Source organism: Neomonachus schauinslandi, chromosome 1 (genome assembly GCF_002201575.2).
Source record: "Neomonachus schauinslandi chromosome 1, ASM220157v2, whole genome shotgun sequence".
Taxonomy (NCBI): Eukaryota; Metazoa; Chordata; class Mammalia; order Carnivora; family Phocidae; genus Neomonachus; species Neomonachus schauinslandi.
In genome coordinates, this window is record NC_058403.1 from 211,936,378 (window position 1) to 211,959,892 (window position 23,515).

The window sequence follows — 23,515 nt, forward strand, 5'->3', positions numbered from 1 at the left end:
GGGGGGGGTAGCAGAAGCACGTCCTCCTCACTCAGAGCCAGACCTCCTATGTCCTTCCCAGGCCCCCGGGGACTGGGTGGGGCAGGGTCAAGGCCAAACCAGCTAGTCCTGGCCCACTGCAGGCCCTAACTTAGGGCCAGTGAGGCCCAGGGTCACCCCTTCACTCCAAAATCCTGCCCTCCATGCAGCTTCAGAGGCTGAGCTCAGGCCTGTGGACCCCGTTCGCCCACCTGAGGCCCAACCTCACTTTCCTCCAGCGCAGTGCAGCCTCTGGGGGCTTTTGCTCCAGCCGCGCCCAGCCTGGTCACCCTCTGCTTTTGTGGCTGATGAGACCCTGGCCCAGAGCCCTGGGTCTGGGGGTCTTCAAGGATGCCAGCCCTGCCTGGGAGCCCTTTGCCAAGCCCTGCTCCCAGTTCCCTGGGCTCACCCTCACTCCCTCCCAGGGTGACTGGCCTGGGATTCCTTCTCTATCTGTCACAGGGGTTAGGGATGGAGGGGGATGGGGGACCGACCTCCTCACACCCCTGCAGGGGGCTCTGTAGGGGCTTGCCTTCTGCAGCTCCACTGCCATCTTCAAGCCTTTGTCCTCACAGGACCCTTACCCTGGGATGCCAGATCCTCCACCCCGGCCAGTGGACCTGCTCCGGGAAAGCCTGTCTCGGCAGGATGCCCACAAAGCCGCTCCCTGAGAGTGTTGGCGCCCCTCCCCTCTAAACAGACCCTGCATTGATTGGGTACCTAATTGTGTGCCAGGCCCCCGCCCACCAGGTTCACCAGCTTGGAGCCCTGGGCCCCTTGGGTGGGGGTCTGGGCGCCCAGGGGGCTGATTCCGCCCGCGGGCTCCGTCCCTCCCCTGCCGGCCTTGGGTGCTGCCCAGATGGTGAATAATGCGGGGCCGGGAGGCGGGAGCGCAAACAGGGAGTCCGGCTCAGGCGGGTCCGGGGCCGAAGGCTCCCGAGTGGGCGCCGGCCACCCGCATCCCTGTCCCTGAGCCAAGGGGGACGCGCCCACCCCTCCCCCAGGCGGCTGCGCGAGTTCCCGGGAGGGCTGGGGGGTACCCACTGACCCCCATCAACCAGGCCGTGCCAGAGGGGCGTGGCCAGTGCAGGGGGAGGGGCCGGTAGAGACGGACGGAGAGACAGAGAGACAAGGACAGACAGGGCGCGGGCTGCGGAGCGGAGCCCCCGGCCTGGGCTATTTTTAGCCCCCTCGGACCCCCCCCCTTCCGGGCCGCGAAGGCTCGTCGCCCCTCCTCCAGCCCCAGAGCACCTCGCGCACCCCAGCGACCAGAGCTGCCGTGCCCTCCGTCTGTTCCCTCTGAGGACGTGGCAGCGCCGGGGTCCTCTGGGCGGCCCGCCCCTGGCCGTGACTCGGTTTCCCCGGGGGCCCCGGGAGGCCGGACCGCCCCACTCCCCGCTCCGCCCTCCCAGGTCTGGGCCCGGCGCCCGCCCGCGGGGCTCCGTGACAGGGGCGGCCCCAGCGCGTCCCACCGATCATCGTGTCCAGGTGAGGCCGGGCCCCCAGGTTAGGGGCGGGGCGTGAGAGCGGGCAGGGTGTGTCCAGCGGTGGCCCGCCCTGCTGTGGGTGTGTCCCCCTGGGCCGGTCCAGCGGCCAGGTGCTGGGTGTCCCGGGTGTCGTCGTGGAGAGCGGGTCTGTGTCCGCAGGGGGCGGTTGCGCCCCCCGCTGTCCGCCCTGGGCCCGTCCCAGTGTGGCTGAGGATGTGCTGCGTGTGCGTTTCCCTGGCTGGGCGCTGGGCTGCTCGGGTCCTTTGATGTGGCAGGAAGGGTGCGAGGCGCTGGGTGTGGTCGTGAGCAAGTGTGTGCGTGCACTTTGTGTGTGTGTGTGCACATGCAATGGTGGGTCTCAGCACAAGTCCGTACGATCTAACTCGCTGTCCATCCGAAACCACGGCCAAAGGCTCCGGGGCCTGTCCCTCACCCCACACCCGCCCTCCTGTGCAGCCCCCCTGCCAGCCGAGTGGTGAGCCCTGAGGGCACCCATTGTACAGATAGGGAAACGGAGGCTCACAGGGGTCCCCTGAGTCAGGGCCGAGGCGGGGCTCAGACCTAGTTGGGCTGACTGTGGAGGCCCCACTCTGTACCCTCTGAGGTGGCGGCCGGGTCGGTGTCACAAACAGGAAAAGTTCCCGGAAATTAAGCCTTGTGGGCTGGGGAGGGGAGGCAGAGGCAGGCCTGGGGACTGACAGGGGCCCTGCCCCTAGGTGTGTGTCTCCGCGGGTGTCTGTGGGCCTCCGCCGTGGGCCTGCGAGGAAGCATCAGGCTGGCCTGGCCCCTGCAGCTTCGTGCCAAAGGGCGGCGGCGGTCACTTGGCCAGCGTTCACAGGACTCAGCAGATGTGCTGGGGGCCGCCGCGGGGCTGCCCCCCATGCACACGGCCAGCCAGGAGATAAGCCCGGAGGGCGCCAGGAGCCGGGGGCGCCACGGAGGCAGAGGCTCAGTGGGAGCAGGTCAGGCCTGGGGAGGCCAGCCAGAATGCCAGCTGGCGACTTAGTGTCCCCGTTGTCTGCATTTCGCAGAGTGGGGCACACTGAGGCTTGGCGGTGGCAGATCAGGGGCTCCAGTCCGAGTTTGTGCGAGCTCAGCGTCGCCCCTGTGGGGAGTCTGGGTGGGCCTGGAGACAGGCGGCCTCGCAAGCCAGGGGATGGAGTGTTGAGCGGGAGACGGACGTGTTGAGAGATGGCTGGCTCCGCAGAGAGGGAGGAGGAGAGCGGGGCCAGTGGTGACCAACAGGCAGAGGAGGGGCCTGGCACTTGGGAACCAGAGATCACATTCCACGGGGTGGGGCTGGGCTTGGGAGGGCCCAGCCTGGTGTCTGTGCCTCTGAGGCAGGATGGAACCCCCCATGGCCCAGCCTCACCCAGGAGGGCTGATGAGAACTGAGTGTCACATATCCTCCAGGAAGGAGCCAGGAGCTGAGACCCAGGTTCTGGATCCCAGGACTCAGCCACGTTCCCATCAAAGTTCTGGAACCTCGGCTCCTTGGAATTCTGGACTCGAGGCCTCCTGGGTTCCAGAACCAGGAGCTCATTGGAATTCCAGAGCCCTGGTCCTTCAAAGCCCAAACCTCCCTGCTCTTGGGCCATGGAAGCCTGGGTTTGTCCAGCAAATCTGGGGTGGGATTCTGGGACCCGTGCCTCCCATGAGGCACAGAGAGGGAGATGGATTCCCCCTGAGGGCCACACAGGGCTGATTCTGGACCTCACGCTATGTTGACAGTCCCCTGCAGGGTGAGGGCCCTGCCATCCCTCCCAGCCAATTTGGGAGGGGATAGGAGGCCTTGCCAGGGGCCCCTACAGGCCTAGCCCGTGTGCCAGGGAACTTGAGACGACCGCTATCACCTGAACCTGGGGGTGGGGTGTGGGTGGGACTGGAAACCACGGGCGTGGCCAGAGGGAGTCATGCAAGTTTCCAGCCTCCCCTGGAGCCAAGGGCTCTGGGTCACAGGTTTGTTCCCAGACAGGGGAGGCATGAGGCGGGCTCAGAGTGTGTGACCCTGGGCGAATGAGAAGTGCATGAGCTCCCACACAGGGTTGGGGCCGTGAGCCCTAGGGGGAGCTGGTGGTCACTCCAGGCTGAGGTCGGGGCAGTGGCCCAAGCACAGCCCAAGTCCCCAGGAAGTTTCAGAAACAGTGCATACCAGCTCTCGAGGGAGAGGGTGCCCGGGCCTAGAGGAATCCAAATGCAGGCCAAATCTGTGATGGCACAGAGCATGCCGCTGCTCTGCGGTGGAGGGTAAGATTGAGGTCACCGTGGACCCCACGCAGCTGCCCGCCTCTCTCCGGGCCTCGTTTTCTCACTCCAGGCCCCACCCCGCCCAAGTGGCGGTGGCTTTGGCTCTCGGCCTGGGAGCACAGCTCAGTGCAGTTGTCAGGGGCTGGATAATTTATGAGGAGCGATAAGGAGCCGCTGAGCAGAGGGGCCAGGCCAAGCACCGGTTAGCAAGATGGGGAGCGAGGGCCAGCGTGACGGGAGCGCCCACAGAGGGCTAAGCCCTGTACTCAGCTTAGCTCATTCCCATCATCCACCCCATTTTACAGAAAGGAAACTGGAGCTCACAGCAGGGCCAGTGAGAGGGTTCGTGGCAAGGCCCGGATTCAAATCTGGCCAGACCCGCTTTTTAGAAAATTCTGTCCCTTGGAGAAAATTCCAATGATGGCGACCCTCCACACCCACGGCCCCCATCCTCCCTCTGACTAGCAGGCCTACGAATCATTTACACACGCTTACCCACAAGGCCTGGATTTGCATCTCAGATCAACTCAGGCCAGGATGCAGGACTTGGACCAGAGACGTAACTTCTCTGGTGCCTCCGTCTTCCCCCTCTGCCAAATGGGGGCCGTAGTAGGAGCTTTCTGAGCTCTAAGTGCCTGGCACCTGCGTCCTGCCCACACCCGCCCACCTGTGCCCGCTCGGCCCTCCCCCCGGGGCAGCCTCTCTGGCCACACAGGGACACCTGCGGTGTGGACGCAGGGCAGGAGGCCAGGAACCCACCAGCTAGGCCCCAGCCCACCCCCTGATGGCCTCTCTGGTGTGTCCTGCTCGGGCACTGAGAGCTGTTCTCTGAATGGTCGCTCCTTTTATTTCTACATGACATCCCCACAACTGTCTATCTGTCCACACTCGCGGCAGCTGGGCCCCAGCGTCTCCAGTGTCCTTCCACAGCCCCACAGGGTAACAGGTCTCTCTTGCTGCCATTTATAGCTCGTCCCAGGGGAGTCTGTCACTCCAAATGAGCTGGGGTTTTTCTGTTGTTGTTCCCAGAATGGAACCAGACTTCTGGGTTTATTTCTCATTATAAAAACAATGCCACGAAAACGGGGGCGGGGGGGGGGGGGAAGAATCCACACCATCCCAACATGGGCAAGGCAGCGTCTTCCAAAGAGGCTGAAGGTGTCGGGCCTCCCGCGTCTATGCGGCGCAATCGTGACCCGGAGGCTGACCTTAGAGCCAGTGTGAGAGCCCGTGACCTCTGGCCGCCCGCCCGCCGCCCTCCTCACCTTGGACGCATCCCATCTCCCAGCGGCTGAAATCTGTCCTGGATTCTGCAGTCGGCCAAGGGCTCAGCTGGATGACAAGCGGGGCCATGGAGCCCAGAGAGAAGAAATCATTTGCCTGGGATCACGCAGGGGGCGCCAGGACTGTGGTTCCAGCCCAGAGTTTCTTGGTTCTTCTCTGTGACCCAGAAAAGACCCCGGGTGTTCTCCGGGGGGCCACGGAGCAGACAGCGCGGGTCCTCACCCTTGTGGGTCACTGAGTCCGGGGCAGGACAGAGCTGGAGGCAGTAGAAGTAGTAATACTGAGTGCGGAGTGAGATGAGTCAGGACAGGCTTCTTCAAAGAGGGGATATTTGAACTGGGCCGTTGAAGATGGTGTAGGAGTTCGCCAGGCCCACTCCAATGAAAATACACAATGAATCACCAGCAGATCTTTTCTCTGCTCCCCCAGGTGTGCCTGAGCCAGCGCCAGTTCTCCCCACCTGCAGCCCCGGCCCGATGGGGTGGTGACCCTCCCCTCCCCGCTTCGGCGCCATGTGGCCCAACGGCACTTCCCCGGGGCCCTGTTTCCGGCCAACCAACATCACGCTGGAAGAGCGGCGCCTGATCGCCTCTCCCTGGTTCGCCGCCTCCTTCTGCCTGGTGGGCCTGGCGTCCAACCTGCTGGCCCTGAGCGTGCTGGCGGGTGCGCGGCAGGGCAGTTCACATGCCCGGTCCTCCTTCCTCACCTTCCTCTGCGGCCTGGTGCTCACCGACTTCATGGGGCTGCTGGTCACCGGCGTGATCGTGGTGTCCCAGCACGCCATCCTCTTCGACTGGCACGCGGTGGACCCCAGCTGCCGCCTCTGCCAGTTCATGGGCGTCATCATGGTCTTTTTCGGCCTCTGCCCGTTGTTGCTGGGGGCAGCCATGGCCTCGGAGCGCTACCTGGGCATCACCCGGCCTTTCTCGCGCCCCACGGTGGCCTCTCAGCGCCGGGCCTGGGCCACGGTGGGGCTGGTGTGGGCGTCGGCGCTGGCGCTGGGCCTGCTGCCCCTGCTGGGTGTGGGCCGTTACACAGTGCAGTACCCCGGCTCCTGGTGCTTCCTCACGCTCGGCGCCCAGCCCGGGGATGTGGCCTTCGGCCTGCTGTTCACGCTCCTTGGCAGCTTCTCGGTCGGGCTGTCCTTCCTGCTCAACACTATCAGCGTGGCCACTCTCTGCCACGTCTACCATGGGCAGGAGGCCGCCCAGCAACGCCCGCGGGACTGCGAGGTCGAGATGATGGCTCAGCTCATGGGCATCATGGTGGTGGCCAGCTTCTGCTGGATGCCGCTGCTGGTGAGTGGCAGGTGGGGGCTCTGCTCGGGGCTCCTGCCACCCCTGGTGACTGGGCTCCAGCTCATCCACAGTGGGTTTATTTATTTATTTTTAAAGATTTTACTTACTTGAAAGAGAGAGAGCGCAAGCATGAGCAGGGGGAGGGGGAGAGGGAGAGGGAGAAGCAGACTCCCCGCTGAGCAGGGAGCCCGATGCGGGGCTCGATCCCAGGACCCTGAGATCATGACCTGAGCCGAAGGCAGACGCTTAACCGACTGAGCCTCCCAGGCGCCCCTCCACAAGGGATTTAAACCCTCAGGTTCTCATCTACCCAAGAAAACATGGGCACAGACCCGTGTTCGAGTGTCCTTCCTTGAGGAGCTCGTGAACAAGACACAGATGACCTCCAAACTGGAGGGCAGGGCTGGGATGCCCGGGGAGGGGCTCCAAGGTTCTGTCGGGTATCAGAGAAAGTCTTCCAGAGAAGGGGCACTGGGGCTGGGGTTTTGAAGGATACACAGGAGTTTACCTATGAAACAAAACCAAGGAAGGCATTCTAGGTAGTATCACTGAATCATCAAACATTTCCTGAGTCTACTTTGTGCCTAGTTCTAGGCTGAAACCCAGCTCTGCCCAGATTTTCCGAGTCAGGAGAGCTTGACTGAAGTCCTTCCACTGATCAGTGTAGTTAGCCATTTGGGGTGGCTATTTTACCATTTCTGATTCGATCAGGACACGTCTGGAGTCTGAAGTCAGACACTCGGTTTCCAGCCCATGTCCAACAAGGACTTTGCTGCATGACTCTGGCTCTGGGCTCCCCTCCTCCAGCCTTGGTGTCTGATCATGGGGATTAAAAAGGTGTCTGCCCTTCCGAGTGACGGTGAACTCATTAATCATCTGCTCCTTCCACAAACATTTCATGAGTGACCCCTATGTTCCAGGCTCTGGTCTAGACACTGAGGACGCAGCAGAGAACAGAAGTGACAGAGATCCTTCCAGGAGCTCTTGCCAGTGGGGAAGGCAGACCATAAATATAGCCTATGGATGCAGGAAGCGGTAATTAGTAGGAAGTGAAAAGAACTAGAACAAAAACCAGACCTGCAGGGGTGGCAGGTGGGTTCAGTTGGAGGAGTATGCGACTCTTCAGCTCGGGGTTATGAGTTCGAGCCCCCCGTTGGGTGTAGAAATGACTTAAAAATAAAATCTTAAAAAAAAAAAAAAAACCCTGCAAAAAGAGAGATCACAAATTTGTTTTTTTGCTTTTGCTCTGGGTTTTTTGTTTTGCTAAGAATTTTTTACAAACGTTAAGTGGTCAGAGAGAAAGTGCGAAGAAGCATCATATTTTGATATTTTGTGACACGTGACAAGGACATGGAATTCAGATTTCTGCATCCAGAAATAAAGTCCTCTTAGAACACAGCCACACCCATGTGCTTCCTTGTCGCTTTGAGACTGCACGGCCCTTGAAGAAAAAGTGTGCCACCAAAGGGGCCCCAAGAGTCATTTCACGATTCAAGGAGATTCTACCTGGGATGCCTTCCTGGGTTTTATCTAGCAGTGAAACTCCTACGCATGCTTCAGAGCCCCAGCTCCAATGGTTCAGAGCAGAACAGGGCCCATTCTGGGCGTCCTAAGAGACTGGGGCAGATCATGGTCAGGGACTTCTCGGTGAAGGTGACATTTGAGCAAAGACATGGTGGAGGTGAGGAAGTGAACTGTGTGTGGAGATCTGGGGGTGGGAGCATTCCAGGAAGAGGGCACAGCACATGCAAAGGCCCTGGGGCAGGACCTTGCCTGGCATATTGGAAGATCAATGAGGAGGAGCAGAGTAGGTGAGGGAGAGAGAGGGAGGAGGGGAGGGTGGGGAGGGGATAGGTCGTGCGGGGCCTAGGGGACCGCAGGGAGGATGTGGGCTTTTCCACCCAGGAGGTGGGAGCCCTGGAGGACTGTGGGCAGAGGAGGGTGGGACCTGACTCAGGTGCTGCCCAATAAATATTAAGAGTAATAATAATAGGGGTGCCTGGGTGGCTCAGTCGGTTGAGCGTCTGCCTTCGGCTCAGGTCATGATCCCAGGGTCCTGGGATCGAGCCCCGCGTTGGGCTTCCTGCTCCTCGGGGAGCCTGCTTCTCCCTCTCCCTCTGCCTGCCGCTCCCCCTGCTTGTGCTCTCTCTGTCAATATAAATAAATAAAAGTCTTAAAAAAAAAAAGAGAGTAATAATAATAATAAGTGAATATGTAAATACCCTCAGATCCATGAGAACAGGCCTGGGAAGGGCACCCCAGGGACAGGACAAGAGCACATTTGCCAGCCAGAAGCAGCATTCTGTGGCTGTGGCCCCCGTGGGAACCCATCGGTGCCAGCAGCTGGGACCCACCCCAGGAACCGGCTCCTTCCCTCCCCTGGAGATGCGCACGCCTGTCACCTCACAAGGACCCTGATCTCCAGCAGACTCGTCCATGCTGCTGCACATCGCTCTCCTCCCTGCCCCCCAGGGACGCCCAGAATGGGCTCTGTCCTGCTCTGAACCATTGGAGCTGGGGCTTTGAAGCATGAATAGGAGTTTACTCACCAGGCATAAGGGAGAAGGCGTCCCTTCCCTTAGGTAGAAGCGCTGAATCATTAAAAAAACCCTGAGTCCCCTTTGTGGGCAAACTTTTCCATAAAGGGCCATATGGTAAATATTTTTATTTTTATTTTTTTTAAAGATTTTTATTTATTTATTTGACAGAGAGAGAGAGAGCGAGAGCAGGAACACAAGCAAGGGGAGTGGGAAAGGGAGAAGCAGGCTTCCGGCCGAGCAGGGAACCCGATGCGGGGCTTGATCCCAGGACCCCGGGATCATGACCTGAGCCGAAGGCAGACGCTGAACGACTGAGCCACCCAGGCGTCCCCACACTCAAGTACTTTTTGCACTTTTTATAAACACTTATTTTTGAATACATTTACAGACAAGTTGCAAAGGTGTTACAGAAGTATGCTAAGTGACCATTTACTTGGTTGTCACAGTTTCAGGATCCAATCAAGGATACCACATTGCATTTAGTTCTGCATTTTTATTTTTTTTTTAAAGTTTTTTTTTTTTAAAGATTTATTTATTTATTTATTTGAGAGAGAGAGAATGAGAGAGAGCAAGCACATGAGAGGGGGGAGGGTCAGAGGGAGAAGCAGACTCCCCGCCGAGCAGGCAGCCCGATGCGGGACTCGATCCCGGGACTCCGGGATCATGACCTGAGCCAAAGGCAGTCGCTTAACCAACTGAGCCACCCAGGCGCCCATATTTTTTGTTTTTTTTTAAAGATTTTATTTGACAGAGACACAGCGAGAGAGGGAACACAAGCAGGGGGAGTGGGAGAGGGAGAAGCAGGCTTCCCACGGAGCAGGGAGCCCAATGCGGGGCTCGATCCCAGGACCCTGGGACCATGACCTGAGCCAAAGGCGGACGCTTAACGACTGAGCCACCCAGGTGTCCCCACACTCAAGTACTTTATTTTTTTTTTTTAAGATTTTTATTTATTTGTCAGAGAGAGAACGGGCACAAGCAGGGAGAGCAGCAGAGGGAGAGGGAATAGCAGACTTCTCGCTGAGCGGGGAGCCCGATGCGGGGCTCGATCCCAGGACCCTGGGATCATGACCTGAGCCGAAGGCAGACGCTTAACGACTGAGCCACCCAGGCGCTAAATATTTTAAACGTGGCCTCTGTCACAGACACTCAGCTCTGCTGGCCCATCGGGGCAGGAAAGCAGCCACAGGAGACAAATGGGCGTGGCTGTGTGTAGGACTCCGTGTGTGGACACCGGGATTTGAATCTTGTGTCATTTTCACCTGTCACAAATGCCCCCCTTGTGAGTTTTTCTCCCACTATTGGCACCAGTAAAATCATTCTTAACAAAACAAAAAGCCAAATGAAAAGACAAGGCAAACAAAACAGAAAGAAGTGGAAGGCCAGATTTGGCCCACGGCCAGCCCCTGCCCTAAAGCCTCCCTGGGCTCCCCATTGCCCCAAAAGATAGGCCCACAGACACTGCCTTCAAACTTGCCTGGGGAACCCCTGTGTGCCAAGCGGCTTCTGCCCCCAGGTCAGCTCCGGCGCCCACTCTGCCTCCCACGGGGCCCTCCTCGCTCCCCCCATCATGGCTCTGTCACCCCCACCCGCATGCTGGGACTGCCTCGCCACCATGCTGGCGGGGCTGCAAGCCTGTGCCAGAGGGACCTGGTCTGTTGTAGCTGGTGCAGTGTCCCCAGGTTTGCCCAGCACGCAGTAGGTGCTCAGGAAACAGTAAGATAATTTTTTTAAGATTTTTTTTTAAGATTTTATTTATTTATTTGACACAGAGAGAGAAAGAGAGCACAAGCAGGGCGAGCAGCAGGGAGAGGGAGAGGGAGAAGCAGACTCCCCGCTGAGCAGGGAGCCCGATGCGGGGCTCGATCCCTGGGATCATGACCTGAGCCGAAGGCAGCCGCTTAACTGACTGAGCCACCCAGGCACCCCTAAAAAGATCTTATTTTTAACTAATCTCTACTCCCAACGTGGGGTTTGAACTCACAACCCCAAGATCAAGAATTGCACAGTCCACCGACTGAGCCAGCCAGGTGCCCCAACATGAATATAATTTCACCATAATCATTTATTTTAATATAATACTTTAACACAATATGAATTATAATTATACTTGACAATATAAATTTTAATTATAGTTATAAAATATACATTATAACTGTCACATTGTTATTGTATTATAATTCATATTTAATTATATAAATTATATAGTTATAATGGTAATATTACATAATTTTAAATACTATATAATATATAGCTCCAGTATATTACAATAATGATAATTAACAATATATTAATTATTAAATAATTAATTTCTTACATATTTGTAAATAACATATGACATATGCCATACTAAACATAAATTTCAAAAGTAATAAAAATAATGAATAATTCAATATACAAATGTAATACAGAATTATTTAATATAAAACCGTGTCATAAAATTATATAAAATATAAGTTTTAATATAATATAAAATTATTTAAAATAAAACATATAGGGCGCCTGGGTGGCTCAATCGGTTGACTATCTGCCTTCGGCTCAGGTCACGATCCTGGGGTCCTGGGATCGAGTCCCGCATCGGGCTCCCTGCTCTGAGGGGACCCTGCCTCTCCCTCTGCCTCTCTCTCTCTCTCTCATGAATAAATAAATAAAATCTTTAAAAAAAATCAATAAAATAAAACATAGAATATAAAAATTAAATATTTAGTGTGCAATTGAATAGTATAGTTTTATATCGTAAAATGTTTATGAATGGTAACGTGTTTAAGAGGATAATAACGCGGGCAGTGACTCACCTGCCCACACCTGCGAGTCTTCTTTCCCACCGTGTTTACCTGCCCCCAGGACATGGGCAGGAAAACTGCGCTATTTTCCAGCCACATCAACTGAAGCTCAGAGAGGTTGGGCAGCCCTCCCCAGGTCACACAGCAAGGCAGTGAGAGAAGTCCCCCCCAATCTCGGCGGTGGGGGGGTGTCTCGCAGGGGCTGCGGGGGCCCCGGCTAACTGCTCTGACCCCCGGCAGGTCTTCATCGCTCAAACGGTGCTGCGCAGCCCTCCCGCCATGAGCCCCACGGGGCAGCTGTCCCGAGCCACCGAGCAGCAGCTGCTCATTTACCTGCGTGTGGCCACCTGGAACCAGATCCTCGACCCCTGGGTGTACATCCTGTTCCGCAGGGCCGTGATCCGGCGCCTCCACCCTCGCCTCAGCGCCAGGCCCAGGTCGCTGTCCCTGCAGCCACAGCTCACCCAGAGACGCACAGTGCAGTAGAGCCCAAGGGGGCGGCCGCACGGAAACCGCCCCCCCCAGCCGGCGCGTCCCTCCCGAGATCTCCCTCCTCCTTGACGGTCACAGCTGCCTGTTATGGGGTTCCAGGAGCTGGGAGTATCAGAAGGACCAAGCCTTTGAATGGCAGGATCGTGGGCTGTCCTCCATCAGCGTTGGGGACTCCCCAACTCTTCCCCATCCCCCTGCCTGCCCCAGGAAGGTGGGCAGGCATGTTGGGGGGGGTGTGAGGAAACGAGACTTGCAAACCTCCCCTTCCAGAAATCCTCTGGGAATGGGGGACTCTGAACCCTGACTTTGACCTGCTTCCTGGGGTACAGTTGATCCCCTTGGATACCCCAACCCGAGAAGGCTCTGCTTAGAAAATACTGAATGTGCACAGTCAACACACCCCCTCTCTTGCCAAAATATATCTTGGCCCCCCAGCCTTACTGTCCTTTGGGTTCTGGGAGTCATCAGTCTTTAAAGTTGGCGCATCAGATCGCTGTTCCACGGCGTGCCCACGGCCAGCAGCTGGAGCAGAGCTGGGGGAGGCGGGGGGGCAGGGCAGAGGGGGGACCTGTTTTTTTTTTTAAGATTTTATTTATTTATTTGACAGAGAGGGAGGCGGCGAGAGAGGGAACACAAGCAGGGGGAGTGGGAGAGGGAGAAGCAGGCCTCCCGCTGAGCAGGGAGCCCGATGCGGGGCTCGATCCCAGGACCCCGGGATCATGACCTGAGCTGAAGGCAGACGCCCAACGACTGAGCCACCCAGGCACCCCTGGGGGTACCTGTTTTTTTCACTCAACACTTCAGACTCCAGCGCCTTGAGCAAACAGCACCTGGCCCATAGTAGGTGCTCAATAAACATCAGTTGAAGGGACAGGTGACTGAGCCTTTGCAGAGCGCCCGTATCACTTAGTAAAGGGCTTGGCACACAGCAGCCGCTTAGGAAGCATCCAGTGTGGTCATCTGTGCCCCCTAAACTCTCATGCCTGCCCCTTCCTCTGCCTTCCCATGAACTCCCCCAAAAATGACACACCCAGCTGCAAGGAGAGGTGCCTTTATTCCCCATGAGCCCTCGAGGTACATGAGGACAAGATTGCCTCCTGCCCCCCATTTCTCCACCTCCTGCCCACATGCCCCACCCCCACACCCAGCTTTCCACTCCACAGACCTAGGGTCTGCTTACACCTCCCAGAGCCAGGCCCAAGTGAAACTAAAGCCCCTGTTTCCACTCTCCCTACTCTCCCCACCCCCACCTGCTGGGGGAAGAGGTCACCTGCTGCTTCCAGGGGACCCAGGCTGGGAGGGGCCGGAGACAGGATGGGGGGGATCTTGGAAGCCAAAACTGTGTCACCCTCAAGCTACAGCTCCCCTTGGTGGGGGAGGGGCTCTGACCCCCAAGGAGCAGGCCCTGACTCCTTGAGCGTGTGGGAGGGGACAGGCCTCTGGGCTAGGGATTCAGGGGTCTGGGGATGCAGGAGGACTGCCCTGGGGGCAGAACTGGAGATGACAGATATGGTGGGTGGGGTGGATTTCTGGGGTCCTAGCTGGGGCTTGGGGAACAGGACCGGGTTCTGAGGGGCTGACGGGGTCTGTGGCTGTGGGGCCAGGTGGGAAGTTGGTGAGCTTCGGCCCAGGCCAGTGTTGGCCTGCGTCCCATGTACCAGATCATGGGGCTGGGGCTGCGGCTGAGAGACTGTGCTAGGGCCCAGAGTCGGAGCTCTGCGTGGTGGGCCTAGGGGCTGATGTTGGGCTGGGGGAGTGAGATCAGCCTCAGTTCTAGGGTCAAGGCGAGGGGTCTGTAGGTGGAGCCCATTTCTAGAGCTGAGCTGGATCTTGGAGCTGGTCTGGGTTCTGGAGCTGGACTGGGTTCCAGAATAAGGTTGGGTTCTGGAACTGAGGTAAGTTCCAGAGCTGGGCTGAGTTCTTGAACTGCTCTGGGTTCCAGACTTGGGCTGGATCTCAGGGCTGAGCTGAATCCGAGAGCTGGGCTGGGTTCTGGAGCTGAGCTGGGCTCCAGAGCTGGGCTGAATTCTTGCACTGGGCTGGGTCTCTGAGGTGGGCTGGGCTCCAGAGTTGAGCTGCGTTCCAGAACTGATCAGGGTTCTGGAGCTGGGTTGGGTTTCAGAGCTGAGCTGCATCTCAGAGCTGAGGCAGGTCTCAGAAGTAAACTGGGTTCTCGAGCTTAGCTGGGCTCCAGAGCTGGGTTGAATTCTTACACTGCTCTGGATCCCAGAGCCGGGCGGGGTCTTGGAGCTGAGCTGGGTTCCAGAACTAGTCTGGGTTCTGGAGCTGGGTTGAGTTCCAGTAAGAGGCTGGATTCTAGAGCTGAGGTGAGTTCCAGAGCTGGGCTGCATTCTTGAACTGGGCTGGCTTCCAGAGATGGACTGTGTCTCAGAGCTGAACTGAATCCTGTGACTGAGCTGGGTCTCAGAGTTGAGCCAGGTCTCAGGGCTAGACCAAGTTCTGGAGCTAAGGTGGGCTCTAGAGCTGGGTTGAATTCTTACACTGCTCTGGGTCCCAGAGCTGGGCTGGGTCTTGGAGCTGAGCTGGGTTCCAGAACTGGTCTGGGTTCTAGAGCTGGACTGGGTTCCAGAAACAGACTGGGTTCTGGAACTAAGGTAAGTTTCAGAGCTGGGCTGAGTTCTTGAACTGCTCTGGGTTCCAGGCTTGGGCTGGGTCACAGGGCTGAGCTGAATCCTGGAGGTGGGCTGAATTCTTGCACTGGGCTCAGTCTCTGAGGTGGGCTGGGTCTCAGGTCTGAGCTGCGTTCCAGAACTGATCAGGGTTCTAGAGCCGGGTTGGGTTTCAGAAACAGGCTGGGTTTTAGAATCACTCTGGGTTTCCAAGTTGGGCTGTGTCTCAGGGCTGGAATGAATCGTGGAGCTGGGCTGGGTTCCAGAGATGGGGTGAATTCTCGAACTTATCTGGGCTCCAGAGCTTGGCTGAGTTCCAGAGCTCGTCTGCTTCCCAAAGTCCGGCTGAATACCAGAGCTGCCTTGGGCTGTGGCTTGGAGCTGGTATCTAGAACTTGGTAGGGTTTCCGAGATGAGCTGAGTCCCAGAAGTTGACTGAGCTCCTGGACAAGTCTGGGTCCTGGAGCTGGGCCTGCTTTCAGAGCTAGACAGATTTGCGGAGATTACGTCTGTTGCTGCATTGGTCTGGGTCCCAAGGCTAGACTGGATTCCAGAGTTTAGCTGGGTTCTTGAACTCAGTGGGGTCTCAGCAACTGACTGTGTTTGGGAGCTGGATGGGATTTCAGACCCAGTCTGTGCTTCAGAATTGAGCTGAGTTCTGCAGCTGGGTGGAGTGCCTGAGCTGGACCGAGCTCTGGAAATTGCCCAGGTCTTAAAATTGTTCTGGGTCCCAGAGTTAGATGGCATTCTAGAGCTGGTCTGCGTTCTGCAGTGAGAGCGGGGCTCGGCATCAGGCTTAGCTCTGGAGGCAGGCCTTGCCTCAGAAATGGATGGGGTTCCAGAGCTTGTCTGAATTCTGGAGATGGGCCTGGTTGTAGCACCAGGGTGGGGTCTAGAACTGGACTCAGTCTCTGAGCTGGACTCATCACTGGAACCGGACCAGGCCCCAGGATGGGGGTGGGTACTTGAGTGCAGTTGGGTTTTAGAGCAGGGCTGGGATCTGGGTCTGGACTGAGCTGCAGCATGCATCTGGGCTCGTGAGCAGGGCTGGGTTTGGGAGCCATCTTCCAATCCTGAACTGGTGTGGCTACTGTTGCTGGACTGTTTCTGGAGTCTGAGCTGGGCTCCAGAATTAATGGGAGTTCCTGAGCTAGACCGGGTGTCTAGGTATGGCTGAGTCATGGGGTTGTCTTGAGTTCCAGCATCAGACTGAGTTTTATGGAAGGGCTTGGTCATAGATCTGGGCTGGCTTCCAGAACTGGGACTGATCTCAGAGCTGGGCTGTGTCTTAAAACTTATCTGGGATCTAGACCTTAACTTGATTTCGGAGCTTGGTTTACCTTCAGAGCTGTCTTGGGTTCTAGGAAAGGGCTGGGTTTTGGAGCTGGGTTGGGTCTCAGAACTAAACTGCATTCTAGCGATGAACTTTGTCTCAGGGTTGGCCTGGGGTCTAGAACAGGGCTTGGTCTCAGAGCTAGGCTTAGTCTCAGAACTGAGCTTGGTTCTAGAGCAAGACTTGACCTCAGAGCTGGGCTTGGTCTCAGAACTGGTAGGGGTTCTAAAGGTGAACTTGGTCTCAGAGCTGGCCTGGGCTCTGGAGGGGGGCTGAGTTTTTGAGCTGGGTTGGGTCTCAAAAGTAAACTCAGCCTCAGAGCTAGCCTGGAGTCTAGAGTAGGGCTTGGCCTCAGAGCTGGGATTGGTCTTGAAATTGGTAGGGGTTCTAGAGGTAAACTCGGTCCCAGAGCTGGCCTGGGCTCTAGAGCGAGGATGGGTCTCAGATCTGGGCTGGGCTCTGGTGCAGAGGTGGGCTTCGGGAACTGGCCAGGAGGGCTGGGGCAGGGGGCTGGGCTCTGGGCTGGGGCTGCGCTCGGCCCCAGGGCAGACTAGCCACAGGCCTCCCTGGCCTCGCCTATGGCGGCCCACACCTCCACCACAAACTCGTCCGGGAAGGCGAACTCGCCCAAGACGGAATCTAAACGGTGTGCAAACTCCTGGACGCTCAGCGTCTTCTTGGAGGTGTCCACCATGGTGGATGCTGCAGGCCAAGCAGGAGGGAAGGCTGGTGAGGGTGCTCCTTGGGCCGTGACTTCCTCCTGGGGCCTCTGACTCCTCCCTGTGGGCTGTCCTCCCCCCAGGGTCCACCCAGCTTACCCTGGCCCCTTACCCAGCTCTGGGTCCCGAATGCCCATGTAACTCTCCAGCAGGTCATCCACCCTCCGTGATGCTTCCTCCTCAAATTTGCTGGGCTGGGGCGGGGAACAGCAGAGGGTCAGAAGTCCGGGATCCCTCCAGCCCAGCCCCTCCGCAGGCCCCACCCCTGCGGTGAGAGCGGAGCGGAGAGTCAGCACTCTGTGCCAGCACTCCCATCCTGCCTTGCATGGAGGACCCATTTTGCGGGTAGGGGAGCCGGCTGGACAAAGGAGAGGGTCTTACCCAAGGTCCCACTGAGTCAGCTGAATGCTCGGTATAAGAGCTCCTGAAGACTCCCTTCCCCTTCACTCACCACTTCCTCCACTGAGGCAGACCCCCCAGAACGAAGACGCAGGGTCTCCCTCCCACTGGTCACTTTCGGTTCCATGGGGCATTTGCTGCCCCTGCTCCTCTGGGCGATCATATCTGGAGGGGACAGAGCGGGGGAGGGGCATGTGTTCTGGGCGGATCCACATCTGTGTAAGCCTCAGAGGTTACCAGCTGAGCCTTTCTAGAACCTTCTTATCCTTCAAAGCCCCCTTATGTCCATGGGTGAATCTTCAGAGACCCAGCTTGAGAATCCCCCCGAATCACCCTCCTCTTTTTTATTTATTTTTATTTTTTAATGTTTTTTAAATAATCTACTCCCAGCATGGGGCTCGAATTCACGACCCTGAAACCAAGAGTCACGTGCTCCCGGACTGAGCAGGCCAGACGTCCCCGTCCCTCCTGCTTTGTTTTGTTTTGTTTTGTTTTTGAAGATTTTATTTATTTATTTGACAGAGAGAGACACAGCGAGAGAGGGAACACAAGCAGGGGGAGTGGGAGAGGGAGAAGCAGGTTTCCCGCCGAGCAGGGAGCCCAATGCGGGGCTCGATCCCAGGACCCCAGGATCATGACCTGAGCCAAAGGCAGACGCTTAACGACTGAGCCGGCCAGACACCCCTGTCCCTCCTGTTTTTAAAATGACTCTCTCTAGAAGGGACTGCTTGAGATCCTCCTGTAGCCAGAGGGTCAATCTAGAAAAGACTTTGTCTAGAATTCAGTCCTAACGTTTGGGCATGGCTCTTAGAGTCCATTGCTCTGCTAAAGGGCAGATCTGGAACCCCACCCTGTCCCATTCTCCCTGGGACCTCCCTCCAGATGTGCCCGGGAGTTTCTAGAACCTCTTGCTGGAGAACAGCACTACTCAAAGGACCAGTCCATAATTAAATAAGAGAGTGGTGCCGGAATGGAAAGCGACAGGCTGGTTCCTTCCTTGAGAAAGTCGTGCTGTAAAAAAACGACCTGCTGCTAAACAGGATGGTCTACATTCTAAAGCAGAGGTTCTCAACCCCGGGGCAGGGGTGGGTGATTTTGCCCCCAGGTGACATTGATGATATCTGGAGACAGTTTGGTTGTTACGACCTGATGGCTGCCATTGGCATCTGCTGGCTCAAAGCCAGGGGCGCTGCTCAGCATCCTATGGTGCACAGGATGGTCCACATTGCAGAGATGAGCTGGCCCATATATCACTACTGCTGAGGTGGAGAAATTGTCTTCGAGAGCAAGTCCCTTGTCTCATGTATGGACAGGTCACAGACTTCTCTTTGAAAAGCACCATTCTAGGGGTGCCTGGGTGGCTCAGGAGGTGAAGCATCTGCCTTGGGCTCAGGTCATGATCTCAGAGTCCTGGGATTGAGTCCTGCATTGGGCTCCCTGCTCAGCGGGGAGTCTGCTTCTCCCTCTGCCACTCCCCACCCCTCGTTCTCTCTCTCTCAAATAAATAAAATGTTTTTTTTAAAGCACCATTCTAGAACTCACTTGGAAAAACATTCTCTAAAATCATAGCCTAAAAGCAGTACTTTAAAAGCTCCTAGCCAGGGCGCCTGGGTGGCTCAGTTGGTTAAGCGACTGCCTTTGGCTCAGGTCATGATCCCGGAGTCCTGGGATCGAGTCCCACATCAGGCTCCCGGCTCAGCAGGGAGCCTGCTTCTCCCTCTGACCCTATCCCCTCTCATGCTGTTTCTCTCTCGCTCTCTCTCAAATAAATAAATAAATAAATAAAATCTTTAAAAAAAAAAATAAAAGCTCCTAACCAGGTTACAAAATAGGTCCAGACACCTCCTCATCCTATCCCCATCTTTCCAAACTCCCCTGCCCCCATCCCTGGATTGACTCTAACAATCTAGAAACTACCCACCCATTCTTGACACCGTGCCAGAAGCCCCCTGTCATGTCACCAGAGGCATCTAGAACCTTCCATCCTGTCCCATTCCCCTCCCCCCCCCACGCTCCCATCCTCCACTGTGTTCACTGGGCATCCAGAGAACCCGCTTCTGGAAGAGCTCCTCATCACCACCCCACCTGCCCCCTGGACCCCAGGTGGCCCTCACCGAAGGCTCTCTTGGGCTGCACCAGGCGCAGGGTGAAGGGCTGGGACTTGGGCAGCTCCCGGAGCATCTTGGCTACCTCGTAGTGGCGGCAGCCCACGATGGAGTGGTCGTTGATGGCCTCAATGCTGTCGCCCACGCACACAGCCTGGATCCGGTTGATGATGCTGCCCTCCTTGATCCTCTGCAGGGACCCAGAGTCACTCACGAGGCCACCCCAGCCACCCTCCTCGGCTTCCCAGAGCCCAGGTTAACCAGACAGGGGCAGTGGCTCATCCCAGGTCCCCGAGCACGCAGGTAGTCACCCGCCCTCCGGGGGCACCTTGATGAAGGCGTAGCCGGCCCCATTGTCCGTGATGGTCAGTCCCAGGGCATCTTCGGTCTTAGTGACCTCCACCTCCTTGGTCTCGCCGCGCACGTGAGCAAAGATAAAGTCCTCCAACCCTATCTGGCCGCCCAGGAGTTTCTGCATGTCCACTTTGTGGCTGTTTAGGGTACAGAATAAGATCTGTCCCAAGGGGAGGGGGAGCGCAGAATTAATGACAGCGCTCATCACCCTCTGTCTGTGCAGAACAACCAGGGTGATGGGTTCAGGAGCCTGAGAGGGAAACCGAGGCACAAGGAGGCATGAAACTGGCCTGGTTACCCAGCCACCAGGATCCCAGTCCACCAGAAAACGCGGGGCACGGGACCCTCAGAATGGGGTGGGGTACAAGAAGGAGTCTGAGACCCTCAGGATGGGGAGCAGGGAGCTGTGGGCAGGAAGAGACCCCTCCCTCACCCCTAAGACTTTCAGTTTTAACCCGTTGGTGCCATGACATCCCAGACCAACTTGTTCAGTCGATTCTGAATCTACTGGCGCCCCCTGGGGGCTACAAGTCGTACAGCCCAGCAGCCCAGGCCCTGACCCCCCCGCCCCCGCCCCCCGGGCCTCCGACTTCGCACCTGGAAGGGGGCTGCCTGGAACCCCAGCCCCCAGCCGCGCCCAGGAACCACAGAGGCGCTTACCCGAGGGCTGGGATCCACTGTTAGCTGGTTCAGCGCAGTGGGTTCCTGGACAAGCTAAGGATCCACTCACCCTAACCCGGGCTCCCCTTTTGCGCAGGGCGTGCGAAGAGGTTCTCTGGGGTATGGGCACCCCAGGATCTGATGGGTGTGTCTCTGAGATCTGGTGATTGGATCCCCTCCATCCGAGGAGGGGGGGATCCGGGGCCCCCAGTCCCAGGTTCCAGGCTCCACCCCTATCCCGGGTCAGATGGGTGGGCCTCTGGCGCCGGGAGGGGTGGAGCGGGGGTTCGGGGGTCCTCACCTCTGTGGGCGCGATCCCGAAGGCCTCGGCGATCTTGGCGTAGAGCTCGCGGACGTTGGTAAAGCCCTCGATCTTGCCCGTGGGGCTGCCGTGCGCCAGCTGCGTGCGGAAGACCAGGCGCGGACGGGCGCGGGGCGCGGCTGGGGGCTCTGCGGGCGAGGGCGGGGGCGCGGACGGGCGCGGGGCCTCGGCACCCCGGGTCTCTTGGGCCGCGGCGCTCTCCATGGCAGGAGGAGCTGGGCCACCCCGGCCACCGCCACAGCCGTCGCCGCCGGATCCGCCGCTTCCTGCAGCCTCCCCTCCCCCGGCCCAGGGCGTGACAGCCGAGCCGCTGGGGTAAGGGGATCCGGGAATCCGAGCCGCCCGGGAAGGCGACACCGCGGGCTGCGGAGGGGGGTCTGGCCCCAGGTGTCCGGGCCCTGCCAGGGCCAGCCAGCTGCGCGCTCCTGGGGGACGCTGGGCAGTCCTCCAGGGGCCTGAGCTGCAGAATGGGGAAAAACAGGGATCACCAATGAGGACATAAACAGCTGAGCGTGAGGAGTGCTCACTGTCTGCTAGGCGCGCTCATTTAATCCTTGCAACAACCCTAGAAGGGGGCAGGACATGTATGCTGGGATAACCTCAGCCATACCCTGTCCCTGCTTCGACACATCCTTCCAGTGCTCAGTCCTCCCTGGGGAGGTAAAAGCCCAAGTCCACCCTGAGGCCCACCAGGCCCTGCACAACCTGCCCCGTGCCCCCCACCACCCTACCCTCCTCCCCATCTCCCCCTCGCTCCTGCTACTCCAGCCATACCGGCCTCTTTGCCTTTTCTCTAATGCCAGGCTGGGTCCTGCCCCAGGGCCTTTGCACATGCTGTTCTTTCTACCTGAACGCCATCTCCCAAGTCATCCACCTGGTTTCCTCCCTCACCTCCCTCAGCTACTTGCTCAAATGTTGCCTCCTCCTTCCACCTCTCAATCTCTTTTCCCGGATTTTTCTCCCTGGTATCAAGCACTACCTGATAGATCAGCTGTTTACTTACTCATCTTGTATCCTGGCTGTCCCCACCACTAGAATGTTAGCTGCAGGAGGGCAGGGGTTCTGGTCTCTTTTTCCCCCTGCCGTATCCCGGTGCCCTGTGCCTGGCAGACAGCAGGCACTCAGGCAATCTTTGGTGAGGAAATGAATGAACCCCCAGGTTACAGATGAAGAAGAAGGGAAGGAGGCTGTGGGCACCAGGAAGCATCTGTAAGAATCCCCTGGGACCACAGCACGGAGGCATCCAACAACAAGAATTTCGGCTCTTATAATAAACAGCAATGGAATGCCATATAGTGGTGCAAAAGAGGGGCCTCCCGCCTTGGGAGAATCTCAGAAACCAAGCGTTAATGGAAAAAGGCAAGTTGCAGAAAGCTTTGGACACTGTAAGAAAATGTTGTGTCAAGTTTAAAAGCCCGCAAAACATGACACACATTATGACATGGATGAGCCTTGAACACACGACGCTCAGGGAGGGAACCAGACACGGAAGGCCACACGGGGTGTGAGTCCACGTGGGTGACACGTCCGGAACAGGCTCATCCACAGACGGGAAGTGGGTTTGTTTCTGTCAGGGGCTGAAGGAGGTGGGAGGGGCAGTGACTGCTAAGGGGTACAAGGCTTCTCTTTGGGGTGACGGAAGTGTTCTGGAATTAGATTGTGCTGATGGTTGCACAAGTTCGTAAATATACTAGAAACCACAGAACTGTACACTTTAAAAACCTTTAAGAACTGAACGAGAAAACCAAACCCTGTCAAAACGGTACTCTTCTAGGAAGACATACTTATGTGCTACAGTAGATAAAGACTTGCCTGATAAACTCCAAATTTGGGATGGGGGTACCTGTGCCGGGGGGGGGGGGAAAGGGGCCCGGGGGTGGGGGGGGCTAGAGTCTTGGTTGTTTTTGTCTCCTGGGGCAGCCATTACAAAGGCCCAAAAGCCGGGGGGGTTTAAACAAACAGGGTTTTATCCCCCCTGTGGGGGGGGGGCCCGAAGTGTGACATCAGCTTGTCAGCAAGACCACGCTCCCTCTGAGACCTTGGCAGAGCCCCTCCCTGCCTGTCCTAGCTTCTGGTGGTGGCTGGCACTCCTCGGCACTTTCTGGCAGCTTGCATTGTTCCCATTTCTGCCTCTGTGGTCACATGGCTGTCTCCTGTGTCTGTGTCCGAATCTTTATCTTCTTATAAGGACACCAGTCATATTGGATCAGGGGCCCACCCTACTCTGGGATGACCTCATCCTAACTAATTATATCTGCAATGACCCTATTTCCAAATAAGGTCACATTCTGAGGACTGGGGTTTAGGGCTTCAGCGTATCTTTTGAGGGGACATGATTCAACCTGATACAGGCATTTGTCTAATTATTCTCCCCCAATTTTAAGATGTCTTAAATATTGCATTACACAAAAAGTCTCAGAGAGGATTCCTCAGTAAGGCAAGCGCAGAATCCCCCTAGGAGCAGCAATTCCATTCCGGGGAGGTAGCTTGCAGAAGTGAAAGCAGGTGTTCAAACACCTGTCACACACTATACACAGCAGGACTCAAAGGAGCCGGAAGGTGTAAACGACCAAAATGTCCATCAACGGGTGAAGGGATAAACAAAATGTGGTCCGTCCACATACTGGAATATTATTCGGTCATGAAAAAGAGGGAGGGGCCCACACGCACGGCCCTGGGAATGGACCCCGAGCCCACGACGCTCAGGGAGGGAACCAGACACAGAAGCCACACGGGGTGTGAGTCCACGTGGGTGACACGTCCAGAACGGGCTCATCCGCGGACGGGAAGGGGACTCGCGGGGGCGGGGGAGAAGGTGGGGAGTGACCGTTGATGGGGGCGGGG

The 23,515-nt window shown here is 57.3% G+C and overlaps 2 protein-coding genes across 2 annotated transcripts in view; one reads left to right on the plus strand and one right to left on the minus strand.

The window, feature by feature from the left end:
* TBXA2R (thromboxane A2 receptor) overlaps nt 1–12,143 on the plus strand; it is a 14,891-nt gene extending 2,748 nt beyond the window's left edge. The window contains exons 2-3 of the mRNA XM_021705419.1: nt 5,466–6,334; nt 11,898–12,143. Coding sequence (XP_021561094.1) covers nt 5,549–6,334; nt 11,898–12,143 — 1,032 coding nt within the window. The 5' untranslated portion in view covers nt 5,466–5,548. The remainder of the gene's footprint in view (nt 1–5,465; nt 6,335–11,897) is intronic.
* A 4,519-nt stretch (nt 12,144–16,662) lies between these two features.
* Nucleotides 16,663–20,875, minus strand: GIPC3 (GIPC PDZ domain containing family member 3). Its single transcript, XM_021705422.1, has 6 exons — nt 20,651–20,875; nt 19,664–19,849; nt 19,345–19,525; nt 17,283–17,395; nt 16,944–17,025; nt 16,663–16,814 (listed from the first exon to the last, which is right to left on the minus strand). The coding sequence occupies exons 1-6, from the start codon at nt 20,873–20,875 to the stop codon at nt 16,663–16,665; spliced, it is 939 nt and encodes a 312-aa protein (XP_021561097.1).
* Nucleotides 20,876–23,515: the final 2,640 nt, after the last annotated feature.

Coding starts and splice junctions, on each gene's coding strand:
- GIPC3 (XM_021705422.1), bottom strand. CDS start 20,875: ATGGAGAGCGCCGCGGCCCAAGAGACCCGGGGTGCCGAGGCCCCGCGC. Junction 17,026..17,282: donor CTGCCTCAGTGGAGGAAGTG/GTGAGTGAAGGG, acceptor TCCCCGCCCCAG/CCCAGCAAATTTGAGGAGGA. Junction 16,815..16,943: donor CATTCGGGACCCAGAGCTGG/GTAAGGGGCCAG, acceptor CTTGGCCTGCAG/CATCCACCATGGTGGACACC.